This window comes from Calypte anna, chromosome 13 (assembly GCF_003957555.1).
Source record: "Calypte anna isolate BGI_N300 chromosome 13, bCalAnn1_v1.p, whole genome shotgun sequence".
In the NCBI taxonomy this organism is placed as follows: Eukaryota; Metazoa; Chordata; class Aves; order Apodiformes; family Trochilidae; genus Calypte; species Calypte anna.
Window position 1 is genome coordinate 2,467,387 of NC_044259.1, and position 16,836 is coordinate 2,484,222.

A 16,836-nucleotide genomic window follows, 5' to 3' on the forward strand; every position below is an offset into this window, starting at 1 on the left:
AAGAAAACACCCCAATTTCTGCAGGAAATTTGGTGCTTCCTTCCAGTTAATGGGAACTAGAAGCCCAAACCATCACAGCTGTTTGCAACAGGTCTGTGTAATTTGTACCTTGATGAGCCAGTAGCCCATGTCATCTAAGGTCAGTGGAGAGCTGTGGGTTGAGCCCAGAGATCATCTTTCAAAATCAGTAAGGCAAAAGAATATATTTTCTTTCCTAAGAAAGTTCTGCATGTGTAATGAAACCTGGGCTTTCTTTGCCAGGCCTCTTTAGCTATTGCTTGATCCAGGCCCTCAAAGCAAGCCTGAACACCAAATGCCATTTTCAAAATGAGCAAGAAGACAAAAACCCAGCCTGGCAGCAGGCAGCTGTGTCTCAAGCTGGAACAGGCTGGGTTCCTGTGCCCATGGGGTTGTGCAGTCGTGCAGGAGCTGCTGGCTTTGCTCTGCAGCCCAAATCAGAGGAGGTAACCAGGAGGCAGCCACTGTCACTTGTGTGTGACCCTTTGTCCCTGAGTGCTGTCTGGGCAGCACAGCAAGGGAGCTGCTGAGAGCCACTGGCAGGGCAGCCTTTGGTTGCTTGCAGAGTTGAACTGAAGCACTTGAAAACTGCAGAAGGAAGAGATTTCTGCTCAAAGCTGCAAGTGTGGTGTCAGCTGAAGAAGCACTGAAGCTTCGTGGACCAAAGCCACTGTGCAAAGTGAGAGGCAGCTGGTATAGAACAAGCAGAGCCTGCAGGAAGCCATCACCCCTGCAACCATTAAATGTCCAGTTGCTAGCGAGCAAAATGATCCATCTGGCAAATTCTCACATCATAAATCCTACAGGAAAGGGTTCTGGAGTCAACCTTCCCATGGAAAGGGAGGAGCAGAGAGGAAGGAACAAAATTAGAGCCCAGCAAGCTCCCCATAGAAAACACCTCAGATAAAAAGGTGCCTTTCCCACCAGAAAAGGTGGACAGGAAGATGCAGGGCTGTGATGTGCTGAGCAGCTAGAGATGTCATGGGATTTCATCCCATGTAAACAATTCTGTTCATTTTAAATAGATTTATAAAAAACAATAATAATAATTAAAAAAAAAAATGACATGAATGAGGCTTGGGAAATGCCTGTTGTTCCCTTCTAGAAAGAGAGCTGTCAACAGGGCTGAGCCTGTCAAAAAATCTGTGGCTGATGGGGCTCTCCTAGAAGCATCTTGTTATGTTGTTATCTTTTAAACACTGTTTCTTCTGCAAGCACCATGCCTTCCCAACCAAAGAAGCACAAAGCATTTTAAAGCTGAATCACAGAATGGAATTACTGCAGTCCATTTGTTAGCAGCTCAGATGTGGCAAAGGCTACAAAAAGCAGCAGTCAGCCTGGTTCCCTGTTGTGAGGGGATTGTCATGAACTACAGACCATTGTCAGGCTGTAAGCTGAGCACTGTGGCTCAAACCAGAGCCCTCTCACGTCCCTGACAGTGGCCAACAGGCAGCTCATGGGGAAGATCAGCAGGAAAAGGCAATGACATTTTTTTCCTGGCCACGTAGGATGAGCAGCTCAGAGACAACCTAAGTCAGCCCCAGGGTTTTTACATTAACATCCTGGGATGGATTTCTCTTCCATGAACACATCAGGTTGCTGTTTGGACAAATATAATCTCATTCCTTTCACAGTATTTGTGAGACAGCTCCAGGGGTAGGTACACAATGTGCAGCCACATCTCCATTTACATCTTTTAAAACTGACCCTTTCTGGCTTTTCTATTAAAAAAATAGAGTTATCATCCCCCCTCATCTCCCCCGTGCCAGCTGGAGCTTCACAGGCACTGCCAGCATCTCCTTCCCAAGCTAGAAAGCAATGATCTCTTTAGAAGCTTCAAATATGGGTTGTGATGACCCCAAAGCTCGTGGCACCTCTGGTTCTGGTTTTGTCTTTGGAGACAGTGAGATCACCCTGCACCCAGGATATTTATGGCACCCTGGTTCATTCTGTCTTCCATCCATAGCAACTCTTAATGTTCACTTTGTGTTTCCATGTCCCGAATACAGGATTTGTTAGAACCCAGAAAGCTCACCCCTTCATGGTAACAGGGAGTCCAGAGCTTCCCAAGGTGCCTGGTGGCTCAGGGATGCTGCTGAAGCTGGGGCTTCATGAATGCAACCAGTTTGGGAGGAATGATGGAGAGCCCTGCCAGTTCAAGGAGGAGTTCTGGTGATGGGGACTGAGGGAAGGGAAGAGTTTTGCTTAGGAAGTGTTATTTGTGCCTGGGTTGGAACGTGGCCCCTTTGACACCGTGTGTCAGCAGCTCCCAGACATGGACCCTGAGCCATCAGGGGAGGTTTCTGTGAGTTCCCACCAGGCTAGCGGGAGAATTCCCAGATTCCCAGGTGGCTCCATTCAGTTGCTTCATGTTCAGCAGCCTGGGCCCCTGGAATAACCTTAACACATCTCTACCTGGTCCTCAGCCATCTGCAACAGGGTGAGCAGTGCTGGTGACAGGAGCCTCAGATACACTTTATGTATTTCAGTCAAACACGTTCATTCACCTCCACCCAAAACCCCAAAACTCCACTCAGGTGTGCCTGGTGATCCAAAAATTCCTTGTTACCTTATCTGCCACCCAGTCTCAGGCAGGTTTTTATTTCCTGGAAGCTGGTGTGGTGGAATAAGTCCCTCACATTCAGCCCCCAGCACAGCTCTGGCTATCACAAATGAGTTGGCAAGTTGTAAAACTACCTGAGACAAATGGAGATCTGAATGAGCAGTTTTGGTGCTAGCTGCCACCTGGGAACTCACCTGAAGGCATCAGGAGACAATAAGGGGGTTTGTCCAGTCACATCAGGCATGTCCCAACTCTTCCCCCAAGTATTTCAAGGAATTAAGAGCAGGAAACAGCATTTTTTTTCCACCACACACCTAGCTTCTGCCACTGGTATCGATGGCAGGGCAAAGAGAGGAGAGCCAGGACCAGGGCCACTGCCATGGGGACATCTCCTCCCATGCAATCCATCTGCACAGAAAGGCCATTAATGATTGTGCAGGGGTTCTTACCCAGTTCCTGCTGCACAAGTCACTGAGCATTTGCAGACAGCTCATCAGCCTGTTCTCAGAAATTTGGTGAAATGCTTCCCCTGCAAAGAGTTAATTAATGCAGCTTGGCCTATAAATTAAAGCTAATTTTTCACGAGCTACAGCTACTGTCAAGGAAAGCAGGGAGACAGCAATCGTTTTTCTGCTCGTTTTTCTTTTTTATATATCTAAATAACTTTGACTGGGGGGTTCATAGAGTACAGACACTTCATTCTCTCAATATTTAGACATCCAGTTAGACTGATGAGCTCAGCTGAATGGAGAGTGTATACAACTTGTGACTCTGTATATGCCTCATGGACTTACTGATAAAACACAGAATTGCTGAGGCTCCTCTCAGCTGTGTTCATCCAACTGCTTGTCAGAAGAACATGGATGAGAAGGTGTCTGGCCAAGCTATTCCTTACTTGTAGCTCTGTAATCCTGATGTGAGCCCCACTAAATCCATGATTTACATTGATTAATACACTGAGAGGCTGCTGATCCTCACCATCCTGGCTATGGCAGGTTTCTGTACCTCTGTTATGACACCCTCTTCTCTTAACAAAGCTGAGCAGAGGCTGGATGCTCACTGCTGCTGTCTGTACCCCAAATCAGAAGGGCCTCTGTTGTTTGCAGCTCACCTGGCAGCAGACCCAGGGACTCTGGAGCTCATAAAAATTCTGGTCCTGTGTGCTTCTGCATTTGGGAAACGACCCAGTATTTACCCCTTCATTTGACTGGAATAGATTCTGCTGGCAATATATTCCCAGTCCTTGAGGGGATCCCGTGGATCAAGAGCTGTGCACTGGAAGTTCATCCCAAAATACAACGATCAGACTGCAGGAGCCCCATCTCAGAGCATCAGCTGGTGCTGATTAAACCAACACAGCTCTTCCCAAGGCTCCCACCTGCACTGGTGAGCTGTTTCTGAGCACCAGGGTTCTGCCTGTTTCCCCAGGACCAGCAGCTCTGGCTGGGGCAAAGTCCTCCCTTATTACAAAGCTTCCAGCTGATCTCACAGCGTTGTGAAGGACTCCTTCCTATGCTTTTCTCTCCCACAAAGGGTCCCAGAACGGACTTGTTAACGCTCCAGAGTTTTATTTTCCCAAATCCCCATCATCAATTGTAATAGCAGCAACATGATACTTCAATGAAGGGATTTGTTCCACAACCTAAAAAGCCTTTTACAGGGCCAGTGCCGGCATGAACGCTGTGCAGGCTGAAGCCCAAGGAATGAAGTAACACGCCAGGATTACACGATGGAGTCAGACAGAGAGGAGCTCCTGGTACACAGCCTTCTGCTCACAGCCTCCCTTCTTCCAGGGAATGTCAGCTTCCATCCTAGGCTTCACCCCATCCTGCCCATTCTTGCCTTTCGAGTCCCACTGGCCTGCCTGTACATCTCATAACCTGATGGTTACTCAGAAAATACTCAGGGGGGGAAAATCAGTGGGAGCTGGCAGCAGCAGGAATGCCACAGCTCTCCCTGCAGGCTGGCAGGGGGGTTTCCCACAGGAACACCTCCAGGGACCCTGCCAGCGTGCGTGCAGGCTCCACACAACCACCAACCACACCCTGGGCTGTGGCTTTGGGATTATCCCGAGCAAAGGCCACGCCAGGGCTTATTTTTAGTCTCATCTTGAAAACTGGTCTGTCTGCATGGCCCCCGGGGGATGGACTCCTCTCCCTTCTAGCCATGCCCTGGGCTGCCTGGACACCCTGCAGCTCCAAAGCAGCAGCACCAGGGCAGCACAGGATCCTTGGACCAGAGCATCCTGAGGTTGTGTCCAGGTCACCTGCTGCCATCACCCAAATGTAGGGTTACAGCATCTGCCCAGCACTGCCAGATCCTCTCCTATCCTCTTGGTATCCAAATCCCACTTCCTCCACCCACCCAGCCTGTATTCTCTTTCTACCCTCAAGGCTCCATTAAAATGTTTCTAAACTTTGACAGGGATTCCTATTCTGTAGCCACAGACCTCCCAAACCTTGCTCAGCTGCTTGAGGCTGCACAGTGGCAGGATCATGTTACCATTTGGAGTTCTCTGGCTGATGAAATGAGCATAAAGGACATTTCTCTCTGCAGCAGGGCACATGATGCAGTCACCGCAACCCTGCAAGTTCCTGCCTGGGAGCTGAGCCACCGTGACCATCCAACTGCACAGTTTTAGCATGTGACAAACACAAGACACCACAACATATCTTACTTCACTCTTTGTCATTACAGATGAGACTTCTACAATGATCTCGTGCTGACTGGGCTCAATGGGAAGACTTTTTGATAAGAGTAATAGGCATGTCCTATCTTTTGAGTTCCACTGCTTCCTTCAGAAAGCATCTCTAGGGCTGCTCAGTGCTGCCAGTGCTCAAACAAAAGTACTTACTCAGGGGAAGTAAGACTGTGGTACTGTGTTACAATAGGAAACATCATGGAAAACAAGATTCCAGGATGCATGGAAAACAGGGTCCTTCTGAGTCTGGCCCTGCAAAGGTGAAGTTGACATCAGCACTACATCCCTATAACCATCTGGCCTGCTTTGGGCCAGGATAGAACCAATTTTCTTTCTTGTCATTTTACTCTCAGCTGAATCTCTTCTAAGTAGCTGCCCTTGCTGAAATTAATGGCATATTTCTCAGTCAGTGTCTGTTCTAAGACTGATAATGCTTGATATACATAGCTACTGCTGGAGAATGGTTGACAGGACCAAGACCACTGCTCAGTTCTGAAAAAAACATCTTATACTCCATAAAGAGAAAGGAAGCAAAGGGCTCCCACCTGCATCCCTCCTTTAGGGAGTAGTGGAGTTCACATGTGACCAAAATTGTCCAGAGTATTCCATCCCATACACATCACACTTGGTATAAATCTGTGGGATAAAGAGGGTCAAATTCAAGAGGATTCTGTGCCCTCCTGAATCTGTGTGTTCCTGCTTCCAGCTCCCAGCTGCTGCTGACTCCAGGATTCCAGCCTGGAACTTTTCCAGCCTCAGTGACTGGGAGTCAGGGGGAACATTATGCTGTATTTGTGTATATTTGTATGTATTTAAGAATTTTCCTTTTCATTCTGACTGTTGTACTAAAGCTGTGCAGTGTAGTGTCCAACCCATCAGTCTCTCTCCTTTATTCTCCCTCCTTTCTATAGAGACAAAGGGAAGGGCACTAATAGAGAGCATCTGTAATTTAGTTAATTGCTGGCCCAGCATTAAACCATGACACATTCCATGGTCCAGCTTGTTGGATTTGCCATACAGCTCCAGCTCATCTAAAGCTGAGAAAGCTGAGGGGTACCCACCCCATACCACACACACACACACCGTGTAGGTCAGCACCAGGAATCCCAACCAGGAATCCCAACTCTCTGCCTGGCAGCTCCCAGTACTCACCCCGAGCACAGAGTTGTATCCACATGGATTGGATAAGGATGCAAGGAAGGTTTGAAGCCAGACACCTCTCAAAATGCAGTACCATCAGTTCCCAGATCTCCCAAGTGTGGTGGCTTTGGTTCCAGATCCAGATTGCTACCAGGGTTGTCTCTACACCATGAACACAGTGACATCCTTGGATTTCTTCATGCTGCCATGAGGACTGTTTGACAACTGGTTGAACATGAGCCAGCAATGGCATCCTGGCTTGTACCAGGAATAGTGTGGCACTAAGGGTGGAATTCTGCCCTTGTCCTCAGCACAGTTCTGGGCTCCTCCCTTCAAGAAGGACCCTGAGGTTCTGGAGCAGAGGGGGCTGGTGAAGGGAGCAGGGGGAAAGTGTTATAAGGAGAGGCTGAGGGAGCTGGGGGTGTTGAGGCTGGAGAAGAGGAGGCTCAGGGGAGACCTCATCACTCTCTCCAACTCCCTGAAAGGAGGTTGGAGCCAGGGGGGGGTCGGGCTCTGCTCCCAGTCAGCTCTCAGTCAGACAAGAGGCCATGGGCTTAAGCTCTGCCATGGGAAGGTTAGGTTGGATATTGGGAAGGAATTCTTTGCAGAGAGGGTGCTCAGGCATTGGAATGGGCTGCCCAGGGAGGGGGTGGATTCTCCATCCCTGGAGGTGTTTAAGGAAAGGCTGATGTGGCACTGAGTGCCATGGGCTGCCCAACGTGGTGATGTCAGGTCCCAGCCTGGACTGGATGATCTCAGGGGTATTTTCCAGCCTCAGTAATTCTGAGATTCTGTGAGATCTGTGAGGCTCATCCCAAAGTGTGTCCCTGTCAAAGGGAACCAGGGGTCCTGCTCCAGCTAGCATGCAGGCAAGAGAAACAGATCTCACTCATCATCACAGCAATGCAGATGTTCCCAAGAACCTAAGGCAGGGATTTGTCTCTTGCACTCTGTAGCTTCATGTCAGGTGCCAGTTGGGCACAGGAAGGTGCTGAGGGGGAAAACAGCAGGAGAGAACCATATGCTTCCAGAGAAAAAAGTTACTCAGGAAGGGAGACAGAACACCCTGCATTTTGGGTGCTACCTGGTGTGTAAAACCTTCATGTCAAGGATGCAGCAGTGCCCAGGGGTCTTTGGCCACTGGAAAAGTGGAGGAGGAAGGCAAGGGTGCCTCAGAATGGGGCAGTAATGGGGCAGCTACCTTTAGAGAGTGTAAGAAAAGCTTTAACAGTGAAAATACAGGGGAAAATATCTGACATCACTCCTTTTCAAGGCCAGACCATCCAGGAAGGAACTGGGACCTCCAGGAAAAACCCTAGTTAAAAAGGTGTACACCACAAGTAACAGCTCTATATGGAGCTGTGTGGGGTGATGGGGATTTATCCTGTTGTCCACAGGGAAAACACAATGAGCTTCTTGAGCTGTAGGGTCTAACATCCTTGCCAGCCTACCTGGGAAGATGCCCACCTCACACCTCAGCCCAAACACAAGCTCCCAAGTGCCATGGCCAAGCTCCCCGTGCCAGGCAATCTTTCCTTTGCCAGGGAACTGCATGGTGCTTTCCCAACATGGTGTTTAAATCCAGTTTTAACCTTGCAGTGAACCAATGAGAGGTGAGACAACCTACAGGTGCCAGACAAGCTTTTGAATCCACATATTTAAAGGAAATGCAAGAATTACACAAGGATGGGATACTTGACAGGTCATGACACCCCAAAACATCTTCATTACCTCCCATGTTATACAAACGTGCAATTCTGTGATAGAACATCAGTAACTGTATAAATCAGGGGGATTAAATGTTATTTAGATCAAATTAAGACAGATCATCAACAGGAAAGTGAAGGGAGAAGTCAATTACCACTCCAGCTCTGGAGATGTTACCATGTCTTCACATTAGGAAAGAAACAGTCAAGGATGAAGTTCTCCCAGAGGAAAGGTTTTGAAAAGGAGAAACTCCTGTGCAAGCAACACAGCATTTTTCCAGTCTCCTTTCTGTTGCTGAAATTAGGCTTTTCAAGAAAATGGCATGTATCTAATGTGATGCAAATATGTAGCATGGATCTACGGTGGTGAACACAAAGGAAAACCACCAGGGAAGGATGGTGTGGTCAGCACACCCGTGGTGCAGAGCCTCAGCTCAATGTCTCAATTGAGGTGGAAGACTCAGAATAACACCAGAGAAAACTTAATTGCAGTTTCTTCATCAGAGAAGCTTTTACAGGATCCCCAGCCAGTCCCTGATGTGGCTGCAAAAAAATCTCTTTCCTTTAAAATCAGAAAAGGTTGAGCTCTCCAAGGGGGCAACATCCCCCTAAAACCCATGACAGGGAATTGTCAAGAGTAAAGGAAAGCCACTCTACTGTCAACTGGCAGACTCAGCAGCTGGAATGGAAATGGAACCCAGAGCTCAAAATAACCACCTGGTTTTCAGCCCTCCAGGGGGACAGGGTCCTGGTGGGCTCTGCAGGATGCTGAGGAATTCCCTCTGGGAAGAGATTCTCAAGAATCAGTGTTCTCCCCCAGAAAGTTGAACTAACAGCCCAACACCTGGTTTCTGGATCTACACTCCTACATATGCTTTATTTTTGTTGTGTTTTTATTTATTTATTTATTGAGTTTTATTTTTGTGGGCCCATTTTCCACTCCATTTGTGACTACTGAATAGGAGGGAATGCTAAAAAGGGCTTCCACAGCATCAAATAGAATGAAACATGTTGGGAAACCTGTTCTTGCCTTATGGTGACCCAAGGAAAAATAGGATGGTAGGGTGCAGATGTCTGTTCTGCATTTTTCTTATGATTTATGTTTAGAAGACTTGCCTCTTTTTTTCTTCCATTTCCTACAGCCTCTTTTGCTTTTCTCACCTGTCCTCAACAAAACCCACCCAAACCCCAAACCAACAAAGCCCCCCCTAAATCAAAGGCTGTGACAAGCAGATCAAGGATCAATAAACCCATGCACTGAGAGAGATCTGGGAAAGCTTAAAATCCAGCTGCAATTTTAAGTAGCATGTTCTTCAAGTGACCATTGCAATCATTATCAGCCTCTCCCTCTCCAAGATAGACACCAGCAATATAAATCATATTTTTTGAAAGATCTAGGGAAAGATCAGTGGTCGAGGGAGAAATGAAAGAGAAGGAGTGATTATAGAAGATTCCAGGATGCAGGAAAGCATTTATGCAAAATGTCTCATAAAAACAAAACAAATCAGGGGGAAGAAGCTGTATGGAGGGAGAGGGGAGAGAGGTACTTACACTCTTCTTCCATAACAACTATTTTAGTTTCTGAGGCTGGTAAGACTTGTGGAGCTTTCGTTGTTCCTGGGGAAATTAAGGTAAGAAAGTAGTGAACAAAATATCTGGTTTGAACAGAGAAGAGTGGACTTAGCTACTTGCAGGGAGGAGGCTGAGAGAGGGTGCTGGTTGGGGGTTGCTGGTGTTGGAGGATGCTCAGATGGGTAACTGGGTACCAGAGCAGGTAAAGCAGTGTCCCTGTAGGGCACAGCACTGGGATGCTGGTCCCCTGGCTGTACAGGACCTCCTGCCATTAGGAATCTGGTCCTGATAAAAAGACAGAAAGGGTGTAGGATTCACCCAGCAGGTGATGGGTAAAACTTCGGGAGGTTTTCTTAGCCCTGAGGGCACTGAGAGTGCAAAGATGGGATCACAGGGAGAAAAATGTGGAGTTTAAGAAAAGGTGAGATCCTCTGAAGAGCCTCCATCCCATGGGAATGTGCAGCTCTGCAGCACAAAGGGTTGTTGGAACAAGAGATAAAGGAACACCAAACAGGTGAAAGCCATGGCCCTAGGCACTATGGGAGCTGAGCACAGGTAATGATTTCTTCTTCATAAAGCAGGATATTAGGGAAATCCAATGTCCACATTCAATCCTACAGCTCCATTCAATCCTACTGGCAGCAACAGCCCCTCTTGGATCAATGCCCCTCACCACCCAAAGGAGAAAGCACCAGGAGCCTTCCCTGGGTGGGTAGCACCTCTCAGAGACAGGGGGGGAGATCACCACAAAATGATAAAAGCAGAAAGAATTTTGCATAAATGTTTGTTTTGTTGTTGTTTTTTTCCTGCAGAGCTCAGGAAAGGGGTGGGAGGTGTCAGGTAAGGAGGTGTCCAGAAACTTTCTGAAGATAAAAGACCCTCAGTCCCATCTCAGCTCTGCCCTCATGCCTGTCTGCTACCAGTATGAGACTATTCAATAAAGAGAACTGGGAAATAGGACATTTTTTCTAAGAAAACACCTAATTTACCTCAAAGAAATAAAAAATCTGAAAATAGCACCAAAGCACGATACGTTTTGGCCAAGCCCAGAAGCATTTCCTCAGGAAGTGACACCTTCCCAAAGCTTTTCAATGCAAAATCATTCATTTCTGAGCCAGGTATTTTGTGGAAATCCCAGGATTTGGCTGATGGGCATTTTCCTAATGAGAAGGGAACACTGCACTGCAGCCACTCTCTTCCTAAAGAAAATCTCTCTTGAGTGTGATGTTTTCAGTGGCTTGCAACAGATCTACATGGTATAAAAGATGTTTTGATGCTCTCTTGAAACCTGTATAAACCCAAAAGTGGTAGTGGAATAGAGCAAAGAGTACTTTGCAGTGGCAAAACTGCCTCATCAGACTGAGACACTTTTCCCAGCAGAGACTGATTTCCAGACCTTAACATCCAGAGCCCTGAGGGTCTCATCTCTCAGCTCTTTCTCTGCCAGCCGGGACCCCAGGGGCCACTGGAGGGGAATGGTGTGTTGGGCTGAGGACACTTCACTCCTCCACAATTCTCATCTCAAGCTTCAGCAGCTCAGGAACCTCATCTTCCAATGTCCCATCTCTATGAAGGCACCCAGAGATGTCCCCAAACCTCATGTCCCTGTATCTCATGATGCAGTGGTAGCATCCCAGCCCTGGTTTCACCTGCAACACTGCAGAACCCCCAAGTATATTGCTCAATGTCAAGTCTGGCAGTCTGCACAGCCCCAGAGCATCACCTGGGACAGGCACCAGGGTTTTAGGCACAGGGCAGCAGCAGAGAAGCAGAATGTAAACCAGCAGAACACAGGAACAGCAAGAGCTGGAGTGAAAGAGGGAAAGGCTAGGAGAAGGCACCAGCTCACATCTTGGCTCTGATTTATCACTGTAAAGTGCTGGAACTTCCTGGAGTGCTGTGCTGAGGCTTGGCCACAACAGGAGAAGTGCTCAGAGGGCTGCAGGAGAGGGCAGCTGAGGACAGGAGACAGCACACAGGGGGATCCAGGGACAAGCAGACACCCTGAGGAGTTTCCTGCTAAAAGAGAGCACAGAAGAAGGGAGCTTGCAGAAGTGAGGAAAGCTGTCAAAGTCCCAAGAAGGCCCAGCAGTGAGGAAAGAGGAAGATTCCAGGAGGGCACGGATAAAGCTCTGGGTGGTTCTGGCGTGGCTCACATTTTTTCAGATGTGACAAAAAGAGTGCAAAAGGGATGACAGAGCTGCAAAAACCAACCATGACCCCCTTGGTGACATTTGCAAAGGACTACAACTAGCATTCAACTGGCATGTGCCCTGCAAAGAGCAGCAGCAAGGTGTGCTCCCAGTTGGGACTGGGAGGCACGGGCAGGTTTGCAGTGGCAGCTCAGAAATTGGGTTGTTGGGAGGCACCAACTGGATCCACAGCACCTTGCAGCCCGCAGCTCCCACTAGAAAGAGGTACAGGCCAGAAATGAGGGTCTTTGTGCTTGCTTTTCAGGTGTCAACACACTTCTAGGTAACTCATGTCCCCTGTGACCTGAGGGAGAGCATCCAACCCCTCCTCACCAGCCAGGATGGAGAATTAACCCAGGCAGGTGCTGCCATCACCTATGTCCAAGGTGCAGTGGCCTGATGTGGATTTTCCTGGTGCTATAAGGATGAGAGGGGATCAGAGCCTTGCAGTGAGGGCTTCTCAGTCACACAGACACACACACATCCCTTTTGAAAGGGTTTTTGCAGGGAAGGGCAAGGGGAGGCAGGCAGGGTGCTGAGGGCAGGTGTGCACTGATGGAAGATGCTGCACGTGGAAGGGGGTTGCAGATGCAGCTCCCAGTAAAAATGGGAAGAGTTTCCATTGTGATAGGACAGCCAGAGCAGGAGTTGGGGGGAAGAACAAAAAAAAGAGTGGCACTGCCTTAGTTAGCCCTGCCTCTGGATACCTTTCCTATCCTGATGGGAAAGAACCCCAGCAGAGCAGTGGAGATAACTTCACAGACATGGAGCATGAAGTAATGGAAGGCTGAGCATGGATGACCTTTCTCCAGACTTTGCAAGCAGTGAGATTTCACTGGGTGGGAGGACATGATGTGACATTGCAGCACCATGGAATAAAAGTTTCAGTGCTGCAAACACTGCTGAGGCAGAGGTTGACAGAGAAAATCATGCCAGGAAGCAGCAGGAGAAAGCTACCTTCCTTCACATTGGACTACTGCTAAGAAAATCCCAACAGAGAAACTGGATCACACCAGAGGGCTGCAGAGCAGAGCCCAGGCTCCCGTGGTGGTCCATTGTGAATGGCAGAGGAAGAGCATAGGAAAAAGAGCTGGTAGAGTCATCCCTCCCCTGCTCGCACTCTCCCGGCTCCTGGCAACCACTGCAGCGACTTTCTGAGCTGGAGGGTGCATCCAAACCATCATATTAAGCAATGTAATAATTATGACCAAATTACTAATAAAATCACCTAACCTCAGACTCCATCCACTGAGCTCCATGAGATGGAGCACACATTCTAGGATGAAAACAAGAAGCAACTTCACTCATCACAAAGCTACGGTTTAATTACTTGTCTTCTGGTGAGCTTTGCTTCTCAGAAATTCTTTTTCAAAAAGAAAACATCAAGCCCACCAGCTTTCTTTCCTCCTCACCCCTTAAAAAAAAATAAAATACATAGACTGTAAGTTTATTTAAAATGTAAATTAACCACATTGCCAGTGACAGATAACAAAGATAAACATTTACGCTAAGCTGCATTTTTTTTGTATCTCCCAAGATTGTTTTACTCGGTACCCCTGAAAGCAAGAAACACAAGACAAGACAGACCATATGCAGAACCTCCCACTTGCTGTGTGAGTGGCAAACAGCTCAAGACATTTGCCAGCTTCTTCACTTACCACTTTTCACATTCAGGCTGCCTTTTGCGGTGTCTTTCCCTAAAACGTTCTCTGCTTCGCAGCTGTACTCCCCAGCATCTTCCAGCTTCACCTTGTTGAACTGCAGTCTGGAAATCTTTCTGTTGAAAAGTACAGCAGACATTTCTTACTCCATTGCTAACTACCCTCATAACCTGATTGATAACTATTCCTGGCCCCAGGAGTCCCTCTGGAGAGATAGGGGCAGACTGACCTCACAGTCACACAGGGACTCAGGCTTGGTCAGGATTTCAGCTCAGCCCCTTCCCAGGAATCCCAGCCACCATGATGTCCTAAATGAACCTCTCCCTCTCAACCCCTTGAGAGGTTTGGTTTGGTTTGGTTTGACACTTGCTCCCTTTCAAACAGGAAATCTTGTGAGGGGTTGAGCCCGTGAATCTCAGCACCCAAGAACACAGATTTGTGCACTGGAGGTAAAGCACTTCACTGGTTGATGGGCAGTGGGATCTGCCTGCAAGACAGAGATGTGGAGATGAGAAGGATGTTCTGCACCTTCTGCAGCCAGGAGGCTGAGCAGCTTCCCTGCCTGCATCCAAACCCCCCCAAGGCCAGGGGGACCTGCAAGTCAGAACCCTGGGGTTTGCCCCAGACAGGTAGCTTGTGGGTTTATCCAGGCCCACAAACAGCACAAGCACTTTGTCTCCCCCAAATACACCCCCTCCAATGTACTACAAACACAGAATCCCAGAATCGTGGAACAGTTTGGGTTGGGAGGGATCTTAAAGCTCATCAAGTTCCAGTCTGAGCCATGGACATCTCCCACAGCTCAGGTTGCTCCAAACCCTATCCAGCCTGGTCTTGGACACTTCCAGGGATGGGGCAGCCACAGCTTCTCTGGGCAACATGGGCCATGGGCTCAGCACCCTCACACCAATGAATCCCTTCCAAATATTCAAGCTTCACCCTCTTTCACTTTGAAACTGTTTTCACCCCATCCCATCCCTCCAGGCTCTTGTCAGAGGTCTCTCCCCAGCTTTCCTGGAGCCCCTTCAGATACTGCAAAGTGTTCTAAGGTCTCCCTGGAGCCTTCTCCAGCCTGACCAACCCCAACTCTCTCAGCTTCTCTCCAGAGCAAAGGGGTTCCAGCCCTTGGCTCATCTTGGTGGTCTCCTCTGGACCCCAAAAGCTCTTGTGCTGGGGGGCCCTGGAACTGGACATAGGGGAGGGGGAGATCTCACAAGAGCAGAGCAAAGAGAATCAGCTCTGAGGGGGGGTGGGAGAACCACCTCCCTTGACCTGCTGTATGGGGCTGAACTGCACAGAACCCTCTCAGCACCCAGAGCAGAAGATGATGGAGATGATGGTTGTCCCTGTCACCCAACACCCTGTGTTGCCTGGGGGAGGGAGCAGCTCTGTGGCAAAGCTCTGTGGAGCTACAGGAGGATGGGCACTGCCTTTCCCACCAGCCAGGACTGACATCTCAGGCTCTGGGATGGCTCTCTGACTCATAAGCAAAACCTTTTGTGGCCCAGTTTAACTACAGAGCCTTCAACACACACTGAACACCACACGTGAGACCCCAGTGGGGCTCCCACAATTAATTCCTGTGTTACTCCATTTCCTTCCATTTTAGCCATCTTACCAAAACCACTCTGTGTATTCTTCTCATTAGAACATATTTCCCCTTTCTACCCTAAGCTTTTATCTCAGGTCTATGTATTTTTCTCATTAGAACATATTATTCCTTTCTATCCCAAGCTTTTATCTCAGGTCTGTGTCATATGGTTGCTTTATTTAAAGACTGAGAAATAGCCCCAGCTTCAGAAAGAGGTCCCGGTGGCCTGTGAGGCTGAAGGCAAATGAAATTCCTTTCATGTGGAACATATTCAGCAGCTTTGGACATATTTGCAGTGTGTCATCTGAGAGGGACTTACCTGTGGGCTGTGCAAACCATGGTTCATAGGAAGCCCTTCAGAGGAGCACACTGGCATCTTTTTAACACCCTGACATGCTCTGCTACTGAGAGGCACAGCTGAAGGACACACCAGGAACTTCTCACTCATTATATAAGGAAATTAAAAGCACTTGGAGAAAGCTCAGTGCAGCTCCCGGGATGCAGGCACTGCTCTGTTTCACAGGATGCCATCAAGTGTTCAATTGCATGGGCCCCATGCAGAGCAATTTTTAAATGAGTGTTGACAGGATGTAAAGCCCTCTAGAATCCCTCCAACACTACATCTCCCCTGATCCACTGTGCAAAGCCAGTTCTTTGGGCCTACATCTTCCCCATGGGTGCCCAAATAAGCAGGGTGACTCCATGGGGTGCAGAGCTGCCTTGAGCACTGCTCACTCCTCTGAGCTTCCTGAAGTCTCTTCAGGCAACTTAGGACAGTCCTGGGCATTGTGGTGCCCACTGCTGTGATGGCTTAATTGTCACAGTCACAGAATGGTTGGGTTGGAAGAGACCTCCAAGCTGATCCAGCCCAACCTGTGACCAACACCACAGTCAGCTCCTCAACCCTGTCCTTAAGGCCCAGCTCCAAATGCCTTTTAAATGCCTCCAGGGATGGGGACTCCACCTCTGTCCTGGGCCATCCCAATGCAGGACAACCCTCCCAGTGAAAAAATATTTCCTACCATCAGGCTAACCCTCCCCTGGCACAGCTTCCATCCATTCCCTCTGCTCCCATCCCAGTTCATTAAGGACCAGAGGCTTTTTCCCTCCTCACTCCCTTGATGCAGTAGCACAGAGCCATCAGGTCTCCTCTCACCTCCTCTTCTCCAGACCAAACCCCCCCCAGCTCCTCAGCTCCTCACAGGATTTGTGCTCCAGGCCCTTCCTCACCTTTGTTGCCCTTCCCTGGACACCTCCAGCACCTCTCTGTCCCTCCTGTACTGAGGTGCCCAGAGCTGAGCACAGGACTGAAGCTGTGGCCTCCCCAGAGCTGAGTCCAGAGGGATGATCCCCTCCCTGCTCCTGCTGGCCACTCAGTTCCTAACACAAGCCAGGATGCCACTGGCTCCTTGGCCACCTGGGCACACTGCTGGCTCAGATTAAATCCACTGTCACCAACCCCCCCAGGTCCCTTTCCAACTCACAGCTCTCTCACCACACTTCCCCAGGTCTGTAGCTCCCCATGGGGTGGTTCTGACCCAAGTGCCAGACCTGGCACTTGGCTTTGTTAAACCTCACACCATTAACCTGGGTCCAACCTGTCCAGGTCCTGCTGTCAGGCTTCCCTCCCCTCCAGCAGAGCCACACAGCACCCAGTTTGGTGGCACCTGCAAATTCACTGAGGGTGCACTC

General features: G+C 48.9%; 1 protein-coding gene across 1 annotated transcript in view; it reads right to left on the reverse strand.

Annotated features, from left to right (window-relative positions):
* NRG2 (neuregulin 2) overlaps positions 1-16,836 on the reverse strand; it is a 173,951-nt gene that overhangs the window by 36,955 nt on the left and 120,160 nt on the right. The window contains 2 exon segments of the mRNA XM_030459037.1: positions 9,680-9,745; positions 13,551-13,669. Of these exon segments, the coding sequence (XP_030314897.1) occupies positions 9,680-9,745; positions 13,551-13,669 (185 nt within the window).